This window comes from Antechinus flavipes, chromosome 1 (assembly GCF_016432865.1).
Source record: "Antechinus flavipes isolate AdamAnt ecotype Samford, QLD, Australia chromosome 1, AdamAnt_v2, whole genome shotgun sequence".
NCBI lineage: Eukaryota > Metazoa > Chordata > Mammalia > Dasyuromorphia > Dasyuridae > Antechinus > Antechinus flavipes.
In genome coordinates, this window is record NC_067398.1 from 277,623,772 (window position 1) to 277,648,057 (window position 24,286).

Consider the following 24,286-nt stretch of genomic DNA (forward strand, 5'->3'; position numbering starts at 1 on the left):
TTTTCAGATACAGACTAGGGTATCCTTCTATTTATGCAACTCTTTGGCCCTCCACTCTCATCAGCTTACCACAGTGACATCAAGCTTTGCATAAACACGCTAATCTACTTTGGTTCTGCTTGGAACTCTCAGATTTAATGACTCCACCAGTTTCAGTCTCCTCTAGTTGTAAGAGACCTCTTACCAACCACCTCACTTTGCCCTTACACTTTTTTTTTTTTTTAAAGAAGAGCAGGTGTCACTCATAGGCTCAATACTAAACAAGGAAGCTTTGACTTGCTCTGTTTCAAAACTGTGCCAATTCACCCATCCTTAGGAAACCTGGTGTTCTCTAGATTTTGAAGGCTCAATATGCTTGAAACATCTTGTTATCTTTAGTTATCTTGTTATATTGTTAGTTTTACTGTATCTCAGAACTCCTGAGCTCAAGCGATCTACCAGCCTCACTTTAAGATGATCTCAGTAACAGGGTGTTTGCCACTACCTCTGCCTAACTAATAGACAGTGTCATACAAGGGATAATGCAAAGATGCAACAGCCAGTCTTGGACCCAGGTCTTCCCCTCTCCTGAAGAAAGAAAACCTATAGGAGATATTTAAAGTATAAAAAGGGTACATAGCAACACACAGGATTTTACTTAAAAAGGATAGGTAAAAAAAAATTTATTCCCTTATTAAATGACTTCATTCAGTGCAATGTAAGCACATAGTACAAAAAGGAAAAACTTAAAATTATATCAAAACTTATTTTTACAATGTGTAATACATTTATGGAAGTTCATTCTGATTGATAAATACCATGTGGCATTCTAAAATAATTGTGTTTTCTATTTCTTAAAACTAAGCACTGCTTATGTGCATCAATTTCCCTAGGGGAAAAAAAGTTGTTAACTAAACATGAATTGGGAAATGCAAAATATTTTTAGAATTTTTCAGTAGTTCTAAAGATACTTTGGTCTAGCCACTCCACACACAAAATGAATTTGAGTCAGCTATTGAAAGCTGCTTTTCTGAATGGATCCTGTGTTCAGAGACACATGATTAAAGTGTCATATGAACATGAATGATGTCAAAAGATGATGTTTCCCTTTGGAGAGAAAGCAATTCATAAACTGTGATCAATTATTGACCTCTTCCTCTACTCAGTGTTGCTTGCTGGCTTAATAGATTTAAAATACCAGATATTTCTTACCTGATTTATCATTGCATTAAGTTTATAGCAAAATTTTAGCTTATTGCTATAAAATACTTGTTTTGTTATCAAGATAATCTTAGAGAAAACATAAAAACAAATGTAGGACAGTAATAAAAATGCATGACAATAAATGTGTTTCCATGGACCTTCCCAGAAAAGGCCCCTTTTCTAAAGTAATATATTATAGTATATGAAAATGTATAACAAGAATTCTTAGTCCTAACACAATCTTACTCAAAACAGTATATACAGTCCTATAGTCAAAGCCTACTGTAAGATATACACATAGGTATCTGTAATGAAAGTGTTTCATACATACAGATGTACAACATTTCTACATTCTATATCACATTGCATGCTGGAAAATCTGGCTTTCCTGAGGGGTGATCAAAGAAGATGGTCTCTCTTAGGCAGCCTCTTCAGCGGAGCAGTCTATGCCTGCATAGGTAAACTTCTCATAAAGAGTGGTATTCACATAAGTCTGGAAGAATAAGAACAGTTCACATTCATAGGTTATATTTGTAACTGCATTCTTTTGTTAGAAAATAGTCACTTGGGGCAACTAGTCGGTGTAGTGGATAAAGCACCAGCCCTGAAGTCAGGAGGACCTGAGTTCAAATTTGATCCCAGACACTTAACTCTTCCTGGCTGTGTGACCCTGGGCAAGTCACTTAACACTCTCTGCCTCAATTTCTTCATGTGTAAAGTGAGCTGGAAAATGAAATTGGCAAACTACTCTAGTATCTTTGACAAGAAAACATTAAAATGGGATTATGAAGAATTGGATACAACTGAAACAACCAAACAACAAAGTCCTAGGAACAAAGACTTTGTTATACTTCTTGCATAAATGAATTATTATAAAGATAACAATATGGAAGTTTATAGAGCATTTTATGATTTGCAAAACATTTTTTCATAAATTATCATGTTTGATCAACTCTCACAAAGTTACAAACTCCTTCAGGAAAGATACCATATAAGGCAACCTTTTTTCTTATGGTATGTGATTATGATGGAATGTTATTGTTATATGAAAAATGATGAGCTTCTTGTTCTCAGATTAACCTGCAAAGTCCTCCATGAACTCAAGCAAAGTGAAATGTACTGTGTATAAAGTAATAGCAATGTTGTGGGATGATCAACTGTGGATGATTTCGCTATTCTCAACTATAAAATGATCCACAACTACTCTGACAAACTTATGATGAGGAATGATATGCATACCCAGAAAAAGAACTGATTGGGTCTGAACACAAGTTGAAGCATAGTCTTTTTTATTTACTTTATTTTTCTTGAGGGTTTTTTTTTTTTTTGGTGGGGAAGGAGATTTATGTTTTCTTTCACAATATGACTTTTATGAAAATATTTTGCACAACTTCACAAAGAGAAAGGGAGAGAATCTGGAACTCAAAGTTTTTTTGTTTTTTGTAAAATGTTTTATGTGTAACTGGGGAAAATAAAAATATTAAATATTTAAAAAGGGCAAGCTAGGAATGCTTTGATCCTTACCTTTCGTTCTTCTAGCATCCTGTTTAAGGACACAAGAATCTGAGCAAATGATGGCCTCTCATAAGGTTTCTCACGCCAACACTGTCTCATTAAGTCGTACCTTTGAATATGAAAATGTGAAATATTAAGGACAATCAATTCTGTTAATAGCTGGAAGTGACATCAGAAGCAAGGGGACAGTAAATATGATCTCTCAACTGAATTGGCAAATTGTAGAGTGGTTGAAGTTTTTCTGATGCCTACTTCCATTTTCCCACTTCCCCTATTCTACTTAGTCTATATCTCATTTTTTCAAAGTCACTGTTCTAAGTTTACATGCCACAAATTCTTCTCTACCTATCTCCCAATGTTAATAACCAATTGTGGCCCAATGTTCATTAAGTATTTGAACTGATATCCTTTCAATGATTGAAAAGTCTTCAAAAATCAAAGAAATTAATCTCTAATGCTGATATTTCAGATACTGGCAGTTCAATATGGTGGTATTTGGGGAAGGCAAAGATTTCTATATGATTTACTCTTAATCTATTATTTCATCAATTTTACATAGAAACAGGACTGGGTATGGGAATATTCCTTAAGTAAAAGCTTTTTCACAAAAGGGAAAAATTAGGTTTATGATGGTTGGAAATTAAATTAGGACTAGCCAGTCCTATAGTACAATGGAAGCAATGAAGAATTTCAATGGGAAAAGAAGGTTGCCTAAAGAGAAAAAAAGTGCAGTTTCTTTAAAGTAATACCTCAGAGATATAGATTTCCTTGTATAATAAGTTTCAAGATTCCATGACCAACCCTCTTGCTCTCAACTATCTGTGCCATTCTAATTTTCACTTTAAGTGATCACTATTATCCTTCTTAAATGTCTAGAATTGTCTTCTGTCACTTTCTATTCTTTTTAGATAATATGTTCCACTGATGTGAACAAGCATAGATTTGTTGTATATAAGCACAGATTTTAGTACTTAGTACATTTTTTGAAATTTCCTTTGGTTCTGGACCCAGAAAAAAATCCTTTGGTTTTGGACCCACTTTGCCTTTAAACAATGACTTTTATTCTTTAGCAATATTGTGACACAGTAGACCTGGAACCTTAGGCAATGTTAGTTAGATTAGTGAGCTGACTTACACCTCATCATCACAATTGAGAGGTTTTTCCAATCTGTAGCCCTGTGGGAGCTTCTCGTAGAGTTCTGCACATGTCATCCCACAGTATGGGGTGCCACCTAAAAGACAGGAAATGGATCTTTTGTCAAGTGCAGTCAAGAATAAGAGCTACACAGGACTAGGAGATCATTATACACTTCAACAACAATACTATATGACGATCAATTCTTATGGACGTGGCCCTCTTCAACAATGAGATGAACCAAATCAGCTCCAATAGAGCAGTAATGAATTGAACCAACTACACCCAGTGAAAGAATTCTGGGAGATGACTATGAACCACTACATAGAATTCCCAATCCCTCTACCCTTGTCTGCTTGCATTTTTTATTTTCTTTACAGGTTAATTGTACACTATTTCAAAGTCTGATTCTTTTTGTACAGCAAAATAACTGTTTGGACATGTATACTAATATTGTATTTGATTTATACTTTAATATTTAATATGTATTGGTCAACCTGCCATGTGGGGGAGGAGATGGGGAGGAAAGAGGGAAAAACTAGAACAAAAGGTTTGACAATTGTCAATGCTGTAAAATTACCCATGCATATAATGTGTAAATAAAAAGCTATAAAAAAAAAAAAAAAAGAATCTGAGCTACAAAAGTTAGTTGTCACCTTTTGGTTGAGTAAAGCAATACTGGAGGTTTAAGGAAATTCATTATATAATGATCTGATATTACAATACAGATTAGAAATGAGAGAGGAAAGGAAGCAGAAGGATTTATTAAGTGCTGATAAACAGTCAATATAGCCTTTATCAAAGTGTTCCTTTGTATGGCTAGTTTTCCTAGGCCATTTAAAGAATTATTCAGTGTGTAGAGTTGAATTAGATTTGGAATCAGGGGACCGAGTTTGAAACCTAGTTCTGCTACTTACTATTTGTGTGACCCTTAATATATAGATTTTCATTCTGAACCTCCATTTTTTCTTCTGTAAAATGAGAAGATTGGACTAGATGGCTTCATCGTCCTTTCCAACTCTAAATTTGTGATACGATTGTGTATTATCATTTGTTAATATTGTTTGAACCTACTCTATGTAAATAAAGGTTTCTCTGAACTCTGAATGCCACCCTGATCTCAGGAACTATACAGAAATACTAGAAATGGCAAGAAATTTTAGGTTCCCCCAGGTTTGAAATATATTCAAAACATTCTTATTTGTTACCTATATCCAAGTCTTATTTGGGATCCATCTAAGCTTATGTTTTGGTTTTATTCAATTCATATCCATCTCAATCTACATTGCTTTCAAGTTGACCTCTCAGCAAAATTACTTAACTGGGTACAGTGATTTATATGTAGGTTCCCTTGTCTAAATCCTACATAATGTAAACTTTCCAGAGCCCAGATGGAAAGGAGTTAAGCCTCCTTTTCAGATTGTTCTCCTTTACCAAATGGTCTGATAAGTTTTTTTCTAAAACTATATTGGATTTTTTTTCTCATGAACAGCATTATACTGCTTTTAAAAATTCAATTTCTACATAGCTTATGTTAATTTTATAAAATAAGAATTTTCTTGTTCTACCTTAAAGTATATGTTGTGTTCATTCTGAAATTGTTGACTAACTCTTCTGTTTCTTATAAACTTTCCACATGAAACATAAACATATGTGATGATAGTGATGATAGTGAAGATGAAAGTTACTCTTATATAGATATTGATTGTCTCAGATGGGCATTGGAAATAATTTTCAAAAAATCAAACTTGCAAATATGGGAATTTTTAAAAGAACTTTAATTAAATTATGATTAAATCATTATGAAGAATAAAAGACATAAGGGCACATTTCTAAGATTTAGTATGTCATGCAATATATCTATCTCCATTTATATATTATACATGAAGGTACTCACCCAAACTAACAATTTCCCATATTAATACACCATAGGACCACCTGTAGAAAGGAGAAGTCAAAGGCTTCAACTAATTAGCAAATGAAAGGAAGCCATATACCATATCCTTAAAAATGCAAGATTTCTTTTTTAATGAGACTGGAAGTTCTATGTTAATAATTGGTTGATCCAATCTTAAAAATTTACTGATATTTTTATATCATTCATTTCTGAAGAGATTACTCTCCCTTCTCTTGTAAAGTATTTAGCACACCATCTGTTGCATAAGAAGGGTGAAAGAACATTTGTCAAGCAGGTGTTATAAACAAAATAAATAGAGATCTTAACACAGTTCAGCCTTGACCGATTTGATGGGATAGAACTCATTACTGGAATCACTAAAACAGTATATCTTATTCAATAGATAAAAAGAGGTTGCAGACTAGAATTGTATGTTAATAATGTGAGGAAATTGTTTAGGAGAAACCATTAAAAGGCAAAGAATGCCAGAGTATAACTTAGATTTTGGAAGATTCTAATTATAACCCAGATTTTGAAAGATAAAGCCCATAGCATAAAACTCTTTGGAGAAATTTGGTTCAAGAGGGATAGAAAGTTCAAAATTTTATTTTTGAAGGCACAAAAATAAAAAGTTCAGAAGATAAGAAAATGGGAAGCTATCTAAAGGAACTAATGTGATGCATAGATAATTGATATAAAAGAAAAGAACAGGTAACAGGAAAATAATAGCTCATGTTAATAGAGACAGATCTTCACAAGAATCTTGGGAAGATGACTACTATGACTATCCATATATTATAGATAATGAAACCACCAAAGATAACTTCTTGACTTCTTGAGTTATACAGATGGTAGGTATCTGAGGCAAGATTTGAACTCAGGTCTTCCTCATTTCAAATTTGGTATTATAACCATAATGTCAGTTAGTTGCCTCAGTGCAAAAGTGACAGAGTCCTTTAGACCAGTGACAAGAGGATAAAACTCATAATAGCTGAAGTTATTTATGAATATTATAGATTCAAAGATTATGTTGGACATGAAAACAAAATAAGGCGAGTGTAGAAAGCCAGAACTCTGAAAAGGTATACTTGAATCTAGGTCAGCAAGGTACTTATAGTATACATATACTTAGTAGTTAGCATGGTGATGTAATGATTCTCTAGTTCAGACATACATACTGTGCTGTAATGATGTCATTACAATAAGATATATAAGGACTAAGAAGGACTGGAATTCTATCTTTGACCATTCTGTTGGCTCTCCTGCATTCCTCCACTAAGATCAAGACTGGGCCAGAATAAAGCTTCTGGACTATATTCCTGACCTTTTTCATGGTGTTTATCCTGCTGAGACCAAGGCCTGCCTGAAGGAACTCCAAAAAGCTATTCTGGACTTTACATTTTGGTCCCCAAACGTGGGGCTCTAGGTAAGATCCTATACAAATTAGCTCAATTTTAATAAAAAATGCAGGGCCTTGCAAAGCAAGGCACAAATCAGCTCGACTAATGCATTCAGCTGAGTTCAGTGGAGAAGTCCCCATGACCCAGAAATAGGGTGAGTATAAAAACAGACAAGCAGGAAACTTTGGTAAGGGCTAAACTAGTCACTTTCATTTTTTAGCTGAAATGGGACAAATACTAAGAAAAGAGTCTCCCCCACCCCAAGGGAAATATGAAGAATGCAAAGTTAGATGAATAAAGAAACAAGGTTTGTTGGTAACTTGGAAGCAGATCACTGGACTCTTAAAGATATTAGAGTACATATCTCCTTGACTATCTAAGGAAGAAAAATAAGAGCCAGATATGTGGGAACTAGTGAGAGAGCAATTAATTGAACATTATGAAGCTATGAGTTCCGATTCAATTCATGGAAGAAACATTCCTTATGTACAATATAATACAACTGGTGTTAAAGAATCCCACAAGTTCTAACAAAGCAGCTGAAAAGCATGGAGAATTGGACAAGAACAGCGCTGATGAACTTAAGGGGTGTGGTGCATCTCACTTTCACAGCTCAGTTATACTCGAGCAGGCCCCATTAGAGCATTCCCCATCTCTTGATTGTCCTCTCTCAATTTCGCCCTTGTGGGTGGAGTGAGGAGGAGGTGGAGAAGGGCAATGACACCATCAGCATCATCCATGTAGCAGTTTTGTCCACCCCCTGTGGCACATCCATACACTGATGTGGGGAAATTGGTGTATAGCTAATATCCCAGTCACTAATACAGGTAGACAATGTGTGACATCACCCAGGAGAAGTAGTAACATCAGGTTTACTGATACATAATCTTAATAGGCAGTTTGGTGATATTTGCCCAGATTTTTACTCTCAGCAACAGAATCCAGGAATATTCTAGACTGCAGCTGTTACAGCTGACTGTCCAGTGCTTACTATTTACATAAATGGCATACCATTGGAAGAGTTGGTAGACACAGGTGCAGATCGTACAGTCATCAGAGGTGTCAATTGACCCAGTCATTGGCCAAAGATTAAGGCAAACATCTACATGTCTGGCATAGGAAGATCAATAGCAGCTGAAGTTAGTGCTACCCCTTTGAGATGGATATTTGAAGGTGAAACAGGAGTTTTTATTCCTTTTGTAGTAGAAAAATTCCCCATCAATCTATGGGGAAGAGACACCTTATAACAGTTAGAATTACAATTGAGTACTTTGGCTTTTTAGGCAGGGATACTGTTGAAGGCCTGTCTGCATTCTCACCTGTTCCCAGTCAATGGAAAACTAATACACCAGTGTGGGTAGAACAGTGGCCCTAAGCAAGTGATAAAATGCAAGCCTTATTAGATATAGTACAGGAGCAACTTGACCAAGGACACTTACAACCTTCTCTAAGTCCTTGGAATTCCCCTATATTTGTTGTAAAAAAGAAATCTGAAAAATGGAGGATGTTGATTGATTTAAGAAAAGTAAATGAACAAATGGAAACCATGGGAACTCTTCAGCCTGAACTTCCATCTCCTACTCAGTTGCCTAGAGAATGGCTTCTTTGGTTACAGACATTAAGGATTGTTTCTATTCTATCCCTCTAGATAAGTAGGATATGAAAAGATTTGTCTCCAGTATTAATTCAGCTGAGCCTTATAAAAGATATGAATGGACAGTTTTGCCACAGGGAATGAAAAATGGCCCTACTATGTGTCAAATGTATATTGCTGCTACTTTTACTACAGTAGGAAAAGCATTTCCAAAAGTTATATAATGTAATAACATTACATAATATATGTAATAATTATATTATTACACTACATGGATCATATCTTGGGGTGTGAACCTGAGGAGCTAATGTTAAAAGCATGTCTACAAAAGACCACAGAAACACTAAGGAACTACAAATTGCATATAGTTCCAGAAAACATTCAAAGACCTGCTCCTTTTCAATATTTAGGATGTGAAGGATATGCTAAGGTGCTTATAGTACAAAAGCTTTCTTTAAGAAAAGAGAGGTTGAACACCTTAAATGACTTTCAGAAGCTGATAGGTGATATCCAATGGATATATCTAGTCTTATACTTAACTACCTATCAATTACAACCATTATATGGCATTTTAAGGGGAGACACTGCTTTAACTCACCACGCCATCTTACAAAAGAAGCTCAAGAAGCTTTGAGAAAGGTTGAACTGGCTTTATCCAATGTGGTTGAAAGAGTTACTTAAAAACCCTTAGAAATAATCATATTTTGCTACTAAAAAGGCACCTACAGCAAGTCCTTCATCAAGGACACAGTATAATAGAGTGGGTGAATCTCCCAGCACAACCAGAACAAAGTCTTACTCCTTACCCAGTGCTTGTGGCTAGAATCTTATTAAAAGCCATTAAGCAAATGGTACAATTATCTGGGATAAGATCTGACAAGATATACACAAATTAATGTATGCTGTGAAACTATCCCAGAGTAGCAAATTTTATTGGTCACACCTACAAATTTTACACAAGGGGCTCCATTAAAGATAACCCGGCTATTACATAATTGGCAGTGGATCTTTGAAGAAAAAGTTTCTAAGGTTCCTCTTAAAGGACCAACTATCTTTACAGATGCATCCAAACATAACATTTGTGCTGTATACTCTGATGACAACTATATAGTAGTCAAAATTTCCTTTCATTTCACTCAGCAGAAGAAATTGTGTGCAATCAATGCTAGCTCTTTTTATTATCCAGGAGACGTAAATATAATATCTGATTTATGGAAATTCAAAGGCAGATCGCCTTCTAACCATGTTAGCCAATACTCCTTTATTTCAGGCAACCCAAGAATCTCAATCTTGGCTGCTTGAGCTCTACATTTACAATTTGGGATAACAAAAGAGGAAGCTAGGAGCATAGTAAAAGTCTGTACAGCTTGCCTTCCTTTCCACACTCCTATGCTCTCTCCAGGGAAGAACCCTCATGGTTTGAGACTCAAAGAAATCTGGAAAATGGATGTGACCCATTATAAATCTTCTGGTCATCTGTCTTTTATCTATGTTATAGCAGACATCTTTTCAGGATTTACTTTTGCAATAGCAGCAAAAGAGACAGTTCGAGTAGTCACTGACTTCCTTATACAAACTTTTGCAATCATGGGTGTACCAAGCAATAAAAACAGATAATGGACCTGCATATACTTCTAAACGTTGTGCACAGTATAAGATTTTACACATCACTGGCATAGTTTTTAATCCTCAGGGACAGGATATAGTAGAGAGGAGAAAAAGAGACATCAAGATGCTCCTCCAAAAACAAAAGAAAGGAGGAGCCACAGGTAACCCTAGAGAACTTCTAATTTTAGCTCTTTATACAATTAACTTCTTGATTTTTGAACAAAGATGCACTGGCTCTGGCAAACATCTTTTCAGATTTTTTATAATCCACTGGAAGGGCAGTGTCCAGTGTGAGCATCTCTACTATCTTTAGATAATCATCAGGTGATGTGGAAAGATCCAGAAAGTGGTGAATGGAAGGGACCAGATAGGTTAACTGCTTGGGGGAGAGGGTTTGCAAGGTATCTCTATAGATGGAGAAGGAATCAGATGGGTGTCAATGAGCCCTATTCGTCTTGTTTCTTCAGAGAGAGACAGAAAAAGGGAAGACCCTTGAAACAAAGGAAAAGACCCAAGAAATATCAGATGGTTCCATCTCTAACTACATGTGCCACTGAAAAAGCATGGCTGTTATGAGACTGCTGCAGGACTTCAAAATCTACAGAAATCATTGGATTCCCTAACATATGGTTTTGGACTATCTCTAGTATTTATGGACATGTATAATTCCTCATGTTGATTCATATTGTTACAGAAGAGGACTCTTCATAGTAGATAGAATGATGAAGAAATTCTCAACACTGAAGTTGCTTTGCTTTTCTTTGTCAAGGAGAATAACATTCAAACTGAGAAGAGTAGATAGATAAATAGGGAAGGATAGCAAAATTGCTTAATAGAGTTGAAACCACTGACAATTGAGAAAATGGTGAGACTTGCAAAATGTGTGGATGAATTATATTCTATAGAGCAAAGAAAACTGGCAGTTGCTAAGTGGAGTTAGAACTAATGGAATAGTTAGATAAACCTAAAGAGTAGTCATGTTAACATGTGAGGGAATGTCGCAGAGATCTGACCTTGATTAAAGTTAAATTTTTTTTATTTTGAACTTAAATAAAACAAACATTTCTGTAATGTCCAGGTTAGCTTTATGAAAGTCCTCCAGATGGGTCTTGGTCTCAGCCAGATAGTCATCATGAGAATGGTCAAGAATAGAGTCTAAAGTCTTTATTGTCTCCTTCACAGTCTGTTCACCCTGACTCACTCATTCTGACTCTGATTGACTGAGTCCCCAGTTTTCTCAGCCTTTAAATATCCTATTACAATTATATCATTACAGTATACTGAATCTATGTCAACAAGAGTGATTATATCATTATATCAAACTAGAGTGATTATATAATTATATCATACTAGATATATGTGAACTAAAGAACCATTATTTCATCAGTTCCACTAAGTTAACACCTTGCTGTAAGTATCCTTGTTTCAAGTATAGCTCTTCAGAGTTCCGGCCCTCTACACATTTCCATAATTAACAAAATAGAATATGGGGGGAAAGATGATTGCACATAAAACCGCAAATAAACTTTGGTGTTCCTTTTAAATATATAATAAAGTTACTGTGTAATTTTCCTTTTCATTCTTTTTTTTTCTTCTTTCTTTCCCTTCTCTACCTAAGAGCTGGCTATCATTAGACATTTGTGTGTGTGTGTGTGTGTGTGTGTGTGTGTGTGTGTGTGTATAAAATTATTCGGTACATATTCTATTTATCAGTTTTTGCTCTGAATGCAGATAGCATCTTCCTTCATAGGTCCTTAATTTGGATATTTCTAATAGTCAAAATGATTTAGTCACTCAAAGTTGTTCTGAAAAAAAAATTGCTATTACTGTACACAATTTTTTCTTGGTTCTGTTCATTTGGCTCTTTTTTATTTCATGTAAATCTGTCCATGTTTTTCTAAAATCATCAAGCTCATTATTTCTTAAAGCACAGTAGTATGTACCACAGTTTGTTCAGCCATTCCCCATTGACAAGCATCACAGCAATCTCCAGTTCTTTGCCACCACAAAGAGAACTTCTATAAATATTGAAGAATATATAGTTTCTTTTCAATTTCTTTAATAATCTTTGAAAACAAACCTAGTAGTGGTATTGCTGGGTCAAGATATCCAGGGGTCCTCAAACTACGGCCCATGGGCCAGATGCAGCAGCTGAGGACGTTTATCCCTCTCACCCAGGGTTATGAAGTTTCTTTATTTAAAGGCCCACAAAACAAAGTTTTTGTCCGGCCCTCCAACAGTCTGAGAGACAGTGAACTGGCCCCCTATTTAAAAAGTTTGAGGACCCCTGTATAAGACATTTTATAACTCTTTGGTTATGATTCCAGATTTTTTCCAAAATAGTTGGTTCAGTTCACAATTACATCAATAATAAATTAGTGTCCCAATTTTTCCATATCCCCAGAATAGAGTGTTGGGCCCAGGGTCAGTAAGTCCTGAGTTCAAATCCTATCTCAAACATTTACATTTGGGCAAGTCACTTGGGCTTGTTTTCCTCAGTTTTCTCATCTTTAAAAAGAGCTGGAAAAGGAAATGTCAAACCACTCCTTTACCTAGAACATACCAAATGAGATCATAAATCATATTTAGATAATTTGTAATTATCTATATATCTACATATAATTATCTAATTTATAACAATTTGATATTTAGATAATACTGAAACAACTTAGTATCCTTGAAATGATCACCCAACTTCAAAATAGGGAAGAAATATGACTAGACAGAAGATTTGGAGAACTTCAGCCTCAAGATGAGTAAAAAATGTGTCACGTTTTAAAAAATGTGATCTTAGGCATAGTGTTCTGGAATCAATCCAGCTGAGCTCTACTCTGGTCATAGCAAAACTGTTGTAGGCAATGCGTTCAGTTTACTTTTTTAGAAAGGACATTGACAAACTAGAATTCCTCTATAGATGGATGACTAGGATAGTGACTAATATTGAAGTCTATGACATATGATAACATCAAAAGTTTGAATACAAAAGCATTGGGGTTCTTAAACTAATAGGAGAAAAAAGACTTATTGCAGTGGTGGTGGTGGTCATTATAGTTGCTTTCAAATATCAGAAGGATAGTTATGTTATACAGAAATTTAATTTGTCCTCAGAGGGTGGAAGTAGTAAAAATGGTTGAAAGTTGTATGGAGGCAGATTTTGGCTCTCCATAAATAAAAATTTCCTAACAATTAGAGCTCTACAGAATGTGGCAGCAATTAGGTTTAGACCAACATCTTACATCATAAGCCAAAATAAATGCTATATAATATAGATATATAACCATATAAAAAAGATCATATTAAAAAAGAGGAACAAGGAAGAGATTACCTTTTAATCTGTAGATAAGGGGGAAAATTTATGACTAAACAATGGACAATGGACAGGATCTCAAAAGATAAAAGAAACAATTTTTATTACATAAAATTTTTAAAAATTGCACAACGTAATCCAGTGCAACCAAAATTAGAAAGAAAATAGTTAAATGGGAAGATGAGAATCTTCCCAGCAAGGTTCTTTAATAAGGTATCATTTCCAAAATATCTAAGCAATCTATTCAAATTTATAAGAACATGAGTCATTCCCCAATTGATAATGGTCGAATTATTTGAACAAGCAATACTTAAGGGGAAAAAAAAATCAACCTATCAATTCCCATTAAAAAAAGATTTTCTAAATGCAAATTAAAGCAACTCTAAGGTATCTCCTAATATCCAGCTGTTTGGCAGAATTGACAAAGAGGAAAAATGGCAAATATTGGAAGAACTACTGAAAAATGGGCATATTATACATTTATGCACTAATATAGCTGTGTATTGGTCTGGTCATTCTGGAAAACACTTTGGAATCATGCCCTAAAAGTTACTAAATTTTACTTCTGTATTCTTTGGCCCCTCAGTACCACTACTGGACCTATATACCTCTCACCCACCCACCCCCATTAAAAAAAAATAAAAAAGGGGTAATGATCTTATATGTACAAAAATATGTATAATACATTTTAAAGACAAAGAACTATAAATTAAAAGTTTGCCTATCAATTGAGGGTGGCTAAAAAAATTATGGTATATTAACATAATGGTGTTTATTGTATTTTATGAAATGATAAAAGAGAAATTGAGACAGCTTCAGAGAAATAGAGGAAGACATATATAAAGTAATGCAGAATGAATTAAGTGTATCCAAGAGCATAATGTAACAATGCCATCAGAAAAAATTTGAAAGACTCTAGAATTTTGACATTTAGAACTTTGATTAACCATGCTTCCAAAGGAAAAATGAAAAATGCTACCTACCTTCTCAAAGAGAGATAATGGACAAATATGCAGCAGAAGAAAAACACGATGAATATGGGAATTTGTTTATACATTAGCAATATTAAGACACTCTTCAATAGTACTTCAAACTTTACAAAATCCTTTCTTTACAACTACCCCATGATGCATTATTTTATAGTTAAGATTCAGGCATCATAAGTAAATCATGGAAATAAAGCTAATGACTGAGTTATTATTTGAATCCAAGATCCCTGAATTCAAGCCTGTGCTCTATATAATCTGTAACTTAGGCTACTAATAGTCTCATATTCTATTATTTTATTTCCATTGAATATTAGTGTATGGAAGAATATGGAACATCAGTACTTATGAGAGATCATAAGGAAATCTTTGATATACTAAGTTATGTTTCTAAAGCAAATAGTTTGTAATTACATCAGAAAAGCCCCAACTATATATACAGAGCATGGTATGATAAAAACAGTACTGAATTTGCAGTTAAATAACTTAGGTTTGAATCCCAGTTCTTCTACTTGTTCTCTATGTGACTTTGTGAAAGTTATTTAACCACTCTGATTCTGTTTCCTCAAATATAAAATGAGAGGGCTGTACTGGAAGGTCTCTAAGGTCTTTTCCTCTAAACATAATGAGCCTTTGATCCTAGCAATACTGCTGTTTGGTTTGTGACTCAAAGAGATCAAAGAGAGAGGGCAAAGTTCCATAATAACAATGTTCATAGTTGTATGTTTTGTGGTAACAAAGAACTAACTAGAAAAGAAAGAAGACACCCTAGAGGAGGGGCAAACCAAATTGCAGCATATAAATGTAATAGAATATTATTATTATTATGACATAAGAAATGACCATTTATGATGAATTTAGGGAAATTTCAGGGAAAAGAGATTATTGACTGATGCAAAGCAAAATAAATAGAATTAATAGAATAATTTACGCAATAATCACAATAAAGTAAAGGAAAATACCATTGTGAACAACATTAGAATTTTAATTGGCATTGTACACAATTTCAGAGAACTGTGACAAAGTATGTCTCTTTTGGTAGATAGCTGGTTGATGATGAGCACAAAATTACATTGTCAGACATTGTGAATGTCTTTGTTTTGCTTAATTCTATTTCTTTGATTACAAGGAATGATTACATTGGGGTCTAAAGAGAGATATTGACTGATTAAGACAAAATATTTTAATTTTTTTAAAGTAACAGTAATGTTTGAAAGCAATCATAAAATATTTATTAAAAAATAAAAAACATATATAAAATATATGAAGGGCTTACTCACACATCACTATTTGTTGTATATACACTATAATTTAGTGATTCAATTGCCATCCAACGCACTGGGAGCCTGCCCTAAAAAGAACAATAAGATAACATTACTCACTTTGGAGAATTTTTAGTGAAGAAAATATTATTTTGTGTCTACTTTGTCTGAATTCATGGTTCATTAATATATCCATAGGAAACTATTTGGCATTCTGTCCTGGCACAGTAGGATTAACTCAGCTGCATACACATATATATGCATATATTCATACCCAGAGGAGAGAATTAGCTCATCTTGAAACAGGAAAACATTAAAATACTGTTCATGATACATACTGGCTATTGTGACCCTGGCAAGTCATCATCTTATGTGAAGATGTTTCTAGATAATTTGTCTTATGAAATCCTAACCCCAAATGACTGGAAATCCATAGCAAAGACATGTCTAGAACTGGGACAAAATTTATTGTGGCTTTCAGAGTTTCATGAATTATGTAGGATTCAAGCCCAACACAATAGGCAAACAGGAGCTATTGGACAAATCACTTTTGACCAACTAGCTGGTCAAGGTCAGTATGCAGAGAGTTCAGAACAGATTTATTATCCCATAACAGTGTATGAGCAAATTTCTAAGGCTGCAATAAAAGCTTGGAATGAGACTTGACAAATGACAACCTTTTAGTGGTTTGAGTAACTTCCTAAGATGTTAATCTGCAGAAAAGGTGCCAACTTGCATAGATAGAGTTTCCTCATCCAGGAGTTACTATTACCAATGAAATCACAACTCAGTCCTTTTCTTTATTTCTATTCCTATCCTTATCCCCACCCCTACACAAAGATTCCTACACACACATATATATAAATATATGCATGTCCTGAGACCACACATTCATTTTTTTTTCATATGCCTTAGCTTATATTGTGTCTCAAAATCCACTTAATTGTAAAAGATATAAGTATTGTTTACTTGAAGTAGCATATTTGGTGAATAGGTGAGCACTAGACCTGGAGTCAGGAAAACCTGAGTTAAATTCTCACCAAACAACCTATGTGACCATAAGTAAATCATCCAATCTCTGTTATCAAATTCACTGGAGAAGGAAATGGCAAATTATTCCAGTATCTTTTTTTTCCACCCCAGTATTTTTGCAAAGAAAATCCTATCCAGGGTCATGAAGAGTCAAATATGACTGAAGAACTGAACACAGCCAAAGTATATGTGGGCTTCCGCTGTACACACATATACCTGAGTGACCCTGGGCAAGTTACTATACACTTCTCATCTCACTTTGCTCATCTGTAAAATTGTTCTCAGATTTGTTGCAAGGATATAAATAAAATAGTTGTAAAGTGCAAGATTGTTGTGAGGACAAAATGAGACTTGACAAATGACATTTGATAAATGTTAAGGAAGCTAAATAAATGCTAGCTGTTATGAAAACTTGGAGATATTATGGTATAAGATAGAATGCTGTGCTTGGAATCAGGAAAACTGATTTTTTTTCTCAATTTGGGCACTTATTTATCTTTGCAACTTTTGGCAAGTCATGTAATCTAATGATTTAAGTCTATGGTCCTATGATTCAGTCATGTAAGTGTCAAGTTTTTTCATCTGTAAAATGAGTATGCTAATAGCTACCTCCTAGAGTTTTTAAGAGGATTAAATAAGATAATATTTTTAAAGCTGAATTAAAGCTATTTTTATAAAATGTTGACGTGAAAATGAGAATAAATCTATATTTATTATAAAATATTCATTAAAGTCAGTTCTTTAATTTTACAGATGAGAGACTTTGGCCTACAAGGCATTTATGTAAAGTCACACATGTAATAGAGCCAGAATTTGAACTCAGGTCCTTGATTACAAATACAATATTCAGTTTTGTGAGACTATTAGGCCAACATGATTGCTTCTAGTTTCTACCTCCTTTAATTTTTTGGAAGCATTTTAAGTATCATTGTTTCACCAATGGTGACTACATATAAAATATAAATAATTCGTGGAAATTCGAGGTCATATGCCTACAAATGTGGATTTGATATAAATCCCAGGTCTTTGACTATTAATGTGGCTAATTCAATTCAATTTAATTCAGCAAGCAATTATTAATTACTTAATATGTACCAGACACTATCCAGGGCAATGAGAATGAGAAACAATTATTTTATATTTTAAATATATTTATATTTTCCCAGACATTGCTTAGCCTTGATTTGCTATATTTGCTTAATTTTATAGATTCTCTGACCATTCTTGAAGTCACATAGAGAAGCAGATTATATATTTGCTGAGTGAACGTAAAATCTATTGAAAAGGGGCAGCTAGGTGGCTCAATGGATAGAGAACCAGCCCTGAAGTCAGGAGGACCTGATTTCAAATCTGGTCTCATACACTTAACACTTCCTAGCTGTGTGACCCTGCAGAAGTCACTTAACCTCAATTGCTTCAAGGGAAAAAAAAAAAAAACCTATTGAGAAATTAACCTAAGTACTATAATCAACATTAAAAAAAATAATACCATGAGAAAAATCACTTGTTGGTAAGGGGGTCATTTTGGGAAAAATGTCACTTTTGGTGAGATGTGTCCTTACCATTGTTTTTTTTACATATACTTCTTGACCTCGTGACAATCCAAAATCTGCAATTTTGGCGATGTAGTTTTCTCCAACCAAAATGTTTCTTGCAGCCAAGTCCCTGTGGATAAACTGGAATAAAAAATATATAAATTTGCATGTTTTCATTTGGATTGCTATTATATCAGGCTCCTTTCAACAAACTAAGAGGTTCAAGACTGAAGGTTGGGGACTGGCAAGGGAAGATGATATGTCAGGTTGTGGTAAGGACATAAAAAATGAAAATTCAGTGGACTAGATCCTGATGGACTACTATGTCTTGGATGAAATCACTTTAAGAGGGTTATACAACTCTTTGTTGGACTTCACAGTAATCATGCAATTAATATATATTTATTAAGTATATATTGTGTGCCAGATATTGTGCTGTGTGATACAGACAACTCAAGTAATCCCTACTCACAAGAAGCCTGTTAATATTGTATTTGGGAAAGGAAAAAATAGTATATGTAAAACAATACATAACACAAGTAGAAAATAAATTAAAAATATACACATACACATGTATATATATTTATGTGTATATGCATCTATACATACATATACCTATATATAATATACATATATTTACATGGCAACTAGATGATTCTAGAGCTAGATAGCGCTGATCCTAGAGTCAGATTGATTCAGATCTGATTTCAGCCTCAGATGTGTATTAGCTGTGTGATCCTAAATAAGTCATTTAACCACTGTTTGCCTAAGTTTTCTCAATGTAAAAAGGGAATAATAATAATAGCAATTAATTCCAAGTATTTTTGTGAGAACCAAATGAGACAATATTTTAAAGTGTTCTGCAAACTCTAAAACCTTATATAAGCACATATACCCATATATGTATAAGTGTGTGTATTCCTTGTCTTCTTATAACTAGAGCTGTTTCTTGCTCTCTCTCTCTCCCTCTCCTTCTTTATATTTTTCTCCCACTTTCTCCATAAGAAGGGAATGAATGATAACATGAGGATCAGTAAATAGATAGAAAAAAGTTAAGAAGACCTAACACATTATTACTTTGAAGTTATGGATTATAGATAAGTTGCAACCCGCATTCATGGAAGGTACTTTGGTACCAGAAATCCCCTATATTAATGTAATTATATGTTGAGATAGGAAATTAAAAAATTAAATCATTTAGGTCCAACGTAATAGCTTACATTATGGTGCATGATTTGGAGCCTAGGTATCCTAAAAGAGTTAACACCTTGCCCCAAATACTCCAGAAATTAAGCCCTATAATGAAATTTAGTGAGTACATGGTGCTCAGAAAAAAAAAAAAAATCCGTTATACAGAATGTATGTAGTTTGAAAGAGACACATACTAGCAAGGAAATTAAGGTCTGAATGGGGAAATTATGGGAGTCAAAGAAAAAAGACAAACTTGCTCCAAAATAGCTACCCAAAAAAACAAAACAACAAATCCCCCACTAAACTCTGAGCTAGGTGAAAAATTCTTTTTCTAATAGCTTTAAAAATTTTTAATAATAGCTTTTTAATTTTCAAAATATGCACAAAGATAATTTTTAACATTCATCCTTGCAAAATGTTGTGTTCCAAATTTTTCCTCCCCCTTTCTCCCTCATGCCCCTCCTCTACACAACAAGTAATCCAATATAGGTTAAAAATGTGCGGTTCTTCTAAACACATTTCTACACTTATCATGCTGCACAAGAAAAATCTTAATCAAAGAAGCTTTGTGTGGCATAAAGTAATCAAGGCAAACCTGCTTTTGGCTCAAGTAGTCCATTCCCCTAGCCACGTCTGCAGCAAAGTGTAGCAGCTGCTGGGAAGACAATGTGGAAGCCGTGCTATTGGCAATAGCAAATGCTGGGTCTGTTTCCAGCACTCTACTCTTCCGTAGAAAATCAAGTAGGTTTCCATGAGGAGCATACTCAATAGCAAGGTACAAATACCCTAGAGGGAAAATAAAATGGCATCATCATTCCAATAATCCAATAATATATGGATTTTAAAATATGAGATGTCCTGTGTTCCCTATTGTTTAAAGGGGCTCAGCTCATCCAAGGAGTAAATGATCCCATGAGCTTAAGTTCTTTCTTAGCCTAACAATTTAGTTAACTATAGGGTAAGCACAAGCCAGATAAAATCAAGCTCTCATTCTATATTTACTACATATAATGGTAAGACCTACTGATACAATGAAAAGAGCCCTGGCCCTTGGTTCAAATCTTGCCTCTGATACTACCAATATGGCTTTGGGCAAGTCAATGAATCCATTTGAGCCTTACTTTCCTCATCTCTAAAATGGAGAAGTTGGATTTGATGGCCCTTGAGGTTTCTCTGGGTCTAGTTTTCTGATCTTATGATCTATGATTTCTCCTCTGTCTGTGGAAGAATAAGAATAATATGCTCTCTCCTAAGTGGTTGAGACACAAAATAAAAGATGGGAAAAAATGGAAAAAGTTTTCTGGAATGCTTTTATTATCTCAGAAGTAATGAAATGGAATCAAAATCCTTCTTAAAAAGCAAAGATTCTACACTTAGACAAAGCTTTGCTTAAGTTGTGGTTTCAGGTATATTTCTATATTAAGTAAAGTTAAATAACAGCAACTTGGTTATATGGGCATATGGTTCTTTTTTTATTCTTATTTTTTCTATTTTTTTTCTTTTCTTTTCTTTTTTTTTTTTTTTTTGCAATTGGGGTTAAGTGACTTGCCCAGGGTCACACAGCTAGGAAGATTTGAACTCAGGTCCTACTGATTTCAGGGCTGGTTCTCTTATCCACTGCCCCACATGTGGTTGTTTCTATTTATTGATACTCATGCTATCATTCATTTCCTTCTTATAATAGTCTGAGAGAGGGAGAAGAGAGAAAGCAGGTGGGGGGAGTATAAAAAAAAAGCTTCACATTAGAAGATTTCTACATTTGAAAACTTTGGATAATTTGGTCACTAGTAAATCTAAAACATTTTTAGTGATCTATCATTTCCCCTAAGACACCAGAAAGCTCATTGCAATGATTCTAGATATGAGTTGTGGTTCCTTGAAAAAGTGACATGCACATATTTCATTGAAATTAATAAAACTTTTCATTACAATTAAAAGCAATTTGCCTTCCTCATCACTGAATTTCAGATCACATAAAAAGTGATCTACAAAAGAAGTGTATTACAATTTTTAAAAGTTTTAAGCAAAATTTTAATTTCAAAGACTAGCAATTTTAAGTGCCAGTATAATTAAAATATTCTAGAATTAAGTTTTGCTTTGAATATAAGAAGGTAAATACATAAATATTGTAAGGAATCTATTTTCTCACTTCCTGTTTCCTCTCCCCTCCTCATTTTAAATTAAAATGTGCAAGAATGAAATAGGTTGACATGCTAATAGGTAAAAATAAAAGCAGATATAGACTAGTCTTTATTATCATTTGATTAATTGTCATGACATTTAGATGGTCAAGAACTATGTCATTGTTTCTGAGAATCACCCCTCACCTTCCTTTTCTTTTTTTTCTTTTCTAAGATAAATGTCATTGACATTTAACTTGAGGGAGATTGTTTGGCTTTACTATTATTGGCTTATTGAGTGATTTATTTTTTTAAGTGTTTCAGAGACAGGTATTTTTAGTTTAATAAATTGAGGAAAAGGAAGAAGTCCCAGCTTCCATTGTTGATATGTTTCTGTTGAAGAGTCCAATAAAATGTTGCCAAGTTTGTAAGTAATTGCTAAATGACCAAACTTTCCCATACAAAATAAAATTCTTTACAAGTATTAATGTGAAGTTGAATCCATAGAAGATTTTTATCACCTACTCATAGCCACGCTCATTAAGTGAAAATTTTCTCATGATGCTTCACATAGGAGCGGCAGAACAAATATTTGTTGAATAACATTATTGGACTAAATTGAAAGATTGAATTATATAGGGCCAGCTTTGCTTTGCCACTAAGTAGCCAATGTACCTGGAAGCCAATTGCTGAACCTTCTAGGTTCTGCTCTGCAAAAAAAGCGTTAGACTACATTTTTAAGGTCTTTTACTGTTTTAAAATTGAGTGGTTTTGCAATTAACATTAAAAGTGAGTGATTTTTCAAATAACATTACAAATTAACAATAATTTGCAATAACATTTAATGCTATATGGGGTTTTTAGGATAAGGGAGATATTATATGGGAAATATTTTGCAAAACTATAAGAATTATAATACTTTTTAGTAATTTGTCTTTATGGTACACAACATCCTCAGAAAATTCAGGTGACTCAAAGAATAACCAAAAAAAAAGGTTCAAGTAGGCTGATATCAATCAATCAACAAATAAAGAAGTATTAATTTCTACTATTATTTCCCAGGCAATTAGATTCTGGGGAGATACAGATAGAGAAAAGTGCCTACCCTCAAGAATCTTACATTGTATAGGGGGAGACAATTATACATTTTTAAACTATGTACAAAAAGATAAATATTCCAAGCTTGGAGCCAATCTCTGCAAAAGCATGAAGATGGGCAATGGAATGCCATATGTGAAGAATAGTGCAAAGGTGTCTTTGTATGAATGTATGAAGCATATTATCAGTGATGACTTGCTTTTGGGTGAAACAGAAAAAAACCATCAGAGACATGATTGCTTGGAAAATGAGGAAGTGGATTTACCATATAAGAAGAGTTAGAGACAACATGGTCTAACTATACAGAACCAAGAATTATTAAACCTTCCTGATTGTTGATTGGATCTTCTTTAGAGAATTTATGAAAAAACATGAACCAGAATGGTATAAAGTGAGAAGGTTTGGAAGGGCTAAAATCTGCACCAATGAAGGGAATATCCACACCCATAAACACATATGTCCGAGTAGACATAAAAGTATATATTAAGGTATTATTATGAATAATAACTGTCAATTTGGTCATCAGCAATGTCTACAAATTTCTCAGAAAGCTTAAATTGAGAAGAGAGGAGAAAGTTTCAGGAATGACAAGAAAGGACACATGAATCACCACTCCCTCTGGTGGCAGTAGTTCTTTAACAAGTAGTGAAAGCTGGGAAATATTTCTGAGTAGAGTAAAGGAAATTGGTGGTGAGATCCCATAAGCAACAGTGAACAAACCAGTCAGATGCCAGTATACCAGACTTAATATTTAGGCATACTACACAACATTATGCATTTGGGCAATTAGGAGATGTACCCTGTTTTTTCTTAAGTATTTAATATAAGTGAGATATTTTTACCTGTATTCTTGATGATTATTGGCTTTCTAGATTCTAATTAGGATGTGTATTTTTTAAGCTAGTAGTAAAAAACTCCCTACCCCGATGTTCACATGCTCCCAGTAGATTGATGATATTGGGATGGTGTCCAAGTTTGCAAAGTACTTCCAGTTCCCCTGCAAAGTCTCTGTGATCATCTTTGGAGGCATATTCTGGAGAGAAAAAAATGTCATTGATTGAAATTCTTTTTTCAATTGCCTCTTCTCAGAATCGATTGTCTTTCCACCGCTTATCTCTTACTTTGGTTCCCCCTTCAAGACTTAAAGAAAAATTAAACCAATAGTTTATTTTTACACTTTTTCTTATGCAAACTCTTATGCAAACTTAACTTCATGGCTAAATTGGGATATCATTTCTGAATTCTTTAGTTTTGTAGCTAATTCTATTGATAGGAAGGTAGGTGAACAAATGATCTGCTAGAAATTGACAACTAACTAGGAGTCTAATTTCTTTCCATACTTTGTTTATATACCCTCCCTAAATCTTTTATAGAAGAGTCCAGATACTAGAGAAACTGTCAAAATATAATCTTATCTTTTTGTC

General features: G+C 34.0%; 1 protein-coding gene across 1 annotated transcript in view; it reads right to left on the bottom strand.

Moving 5' to 3' along the window:
* Window positions 1-631: 631 nt before the first annotated feature.
* Window positions 632-24,286, bottom strand: part of TEK (TEK receptor tyrosine kinase) — a 143,660-nt gene continuing 120,005 nt past the window's right edge. Inside the window, exons 16-23 of the mRNA XM_051961438.1 lie at window positions 23,785-23,895; window positions 20,240-20,430; window positions 18,481-18,594; window positions 15,905-15,975; window positions 5,730-5,770; window positions 3,833-3,929; window positions 2,707-2,806; window positions 632-1,675 (exon numbers count right to left, since the gene is read on the bottom strand). Coding sequence (XP_051817398.1) covers window positions 1,601-1,675; window positions 2,707-2,806; window positions 3,833-3,929; window positions 5,730-5,770; window positions 15,905-15,975; window positions 18,481-18,594; window positions 20,240-20,430; window positions 23,785-23,895 — 800 coding nt within the window. The 3' untranslated portion in view covers window positions 632-1,600. The remainder of the gene's footprint in view (window positions 1,676-2,706; window positions 2,807-3,832; window positions 3,930-5,729; window positions 5,771-15,904; window positions 15,976-18,480; window positions 18,595-20,239; window positions 20,431-23,784; window positions 23,896-24,286) is intronic.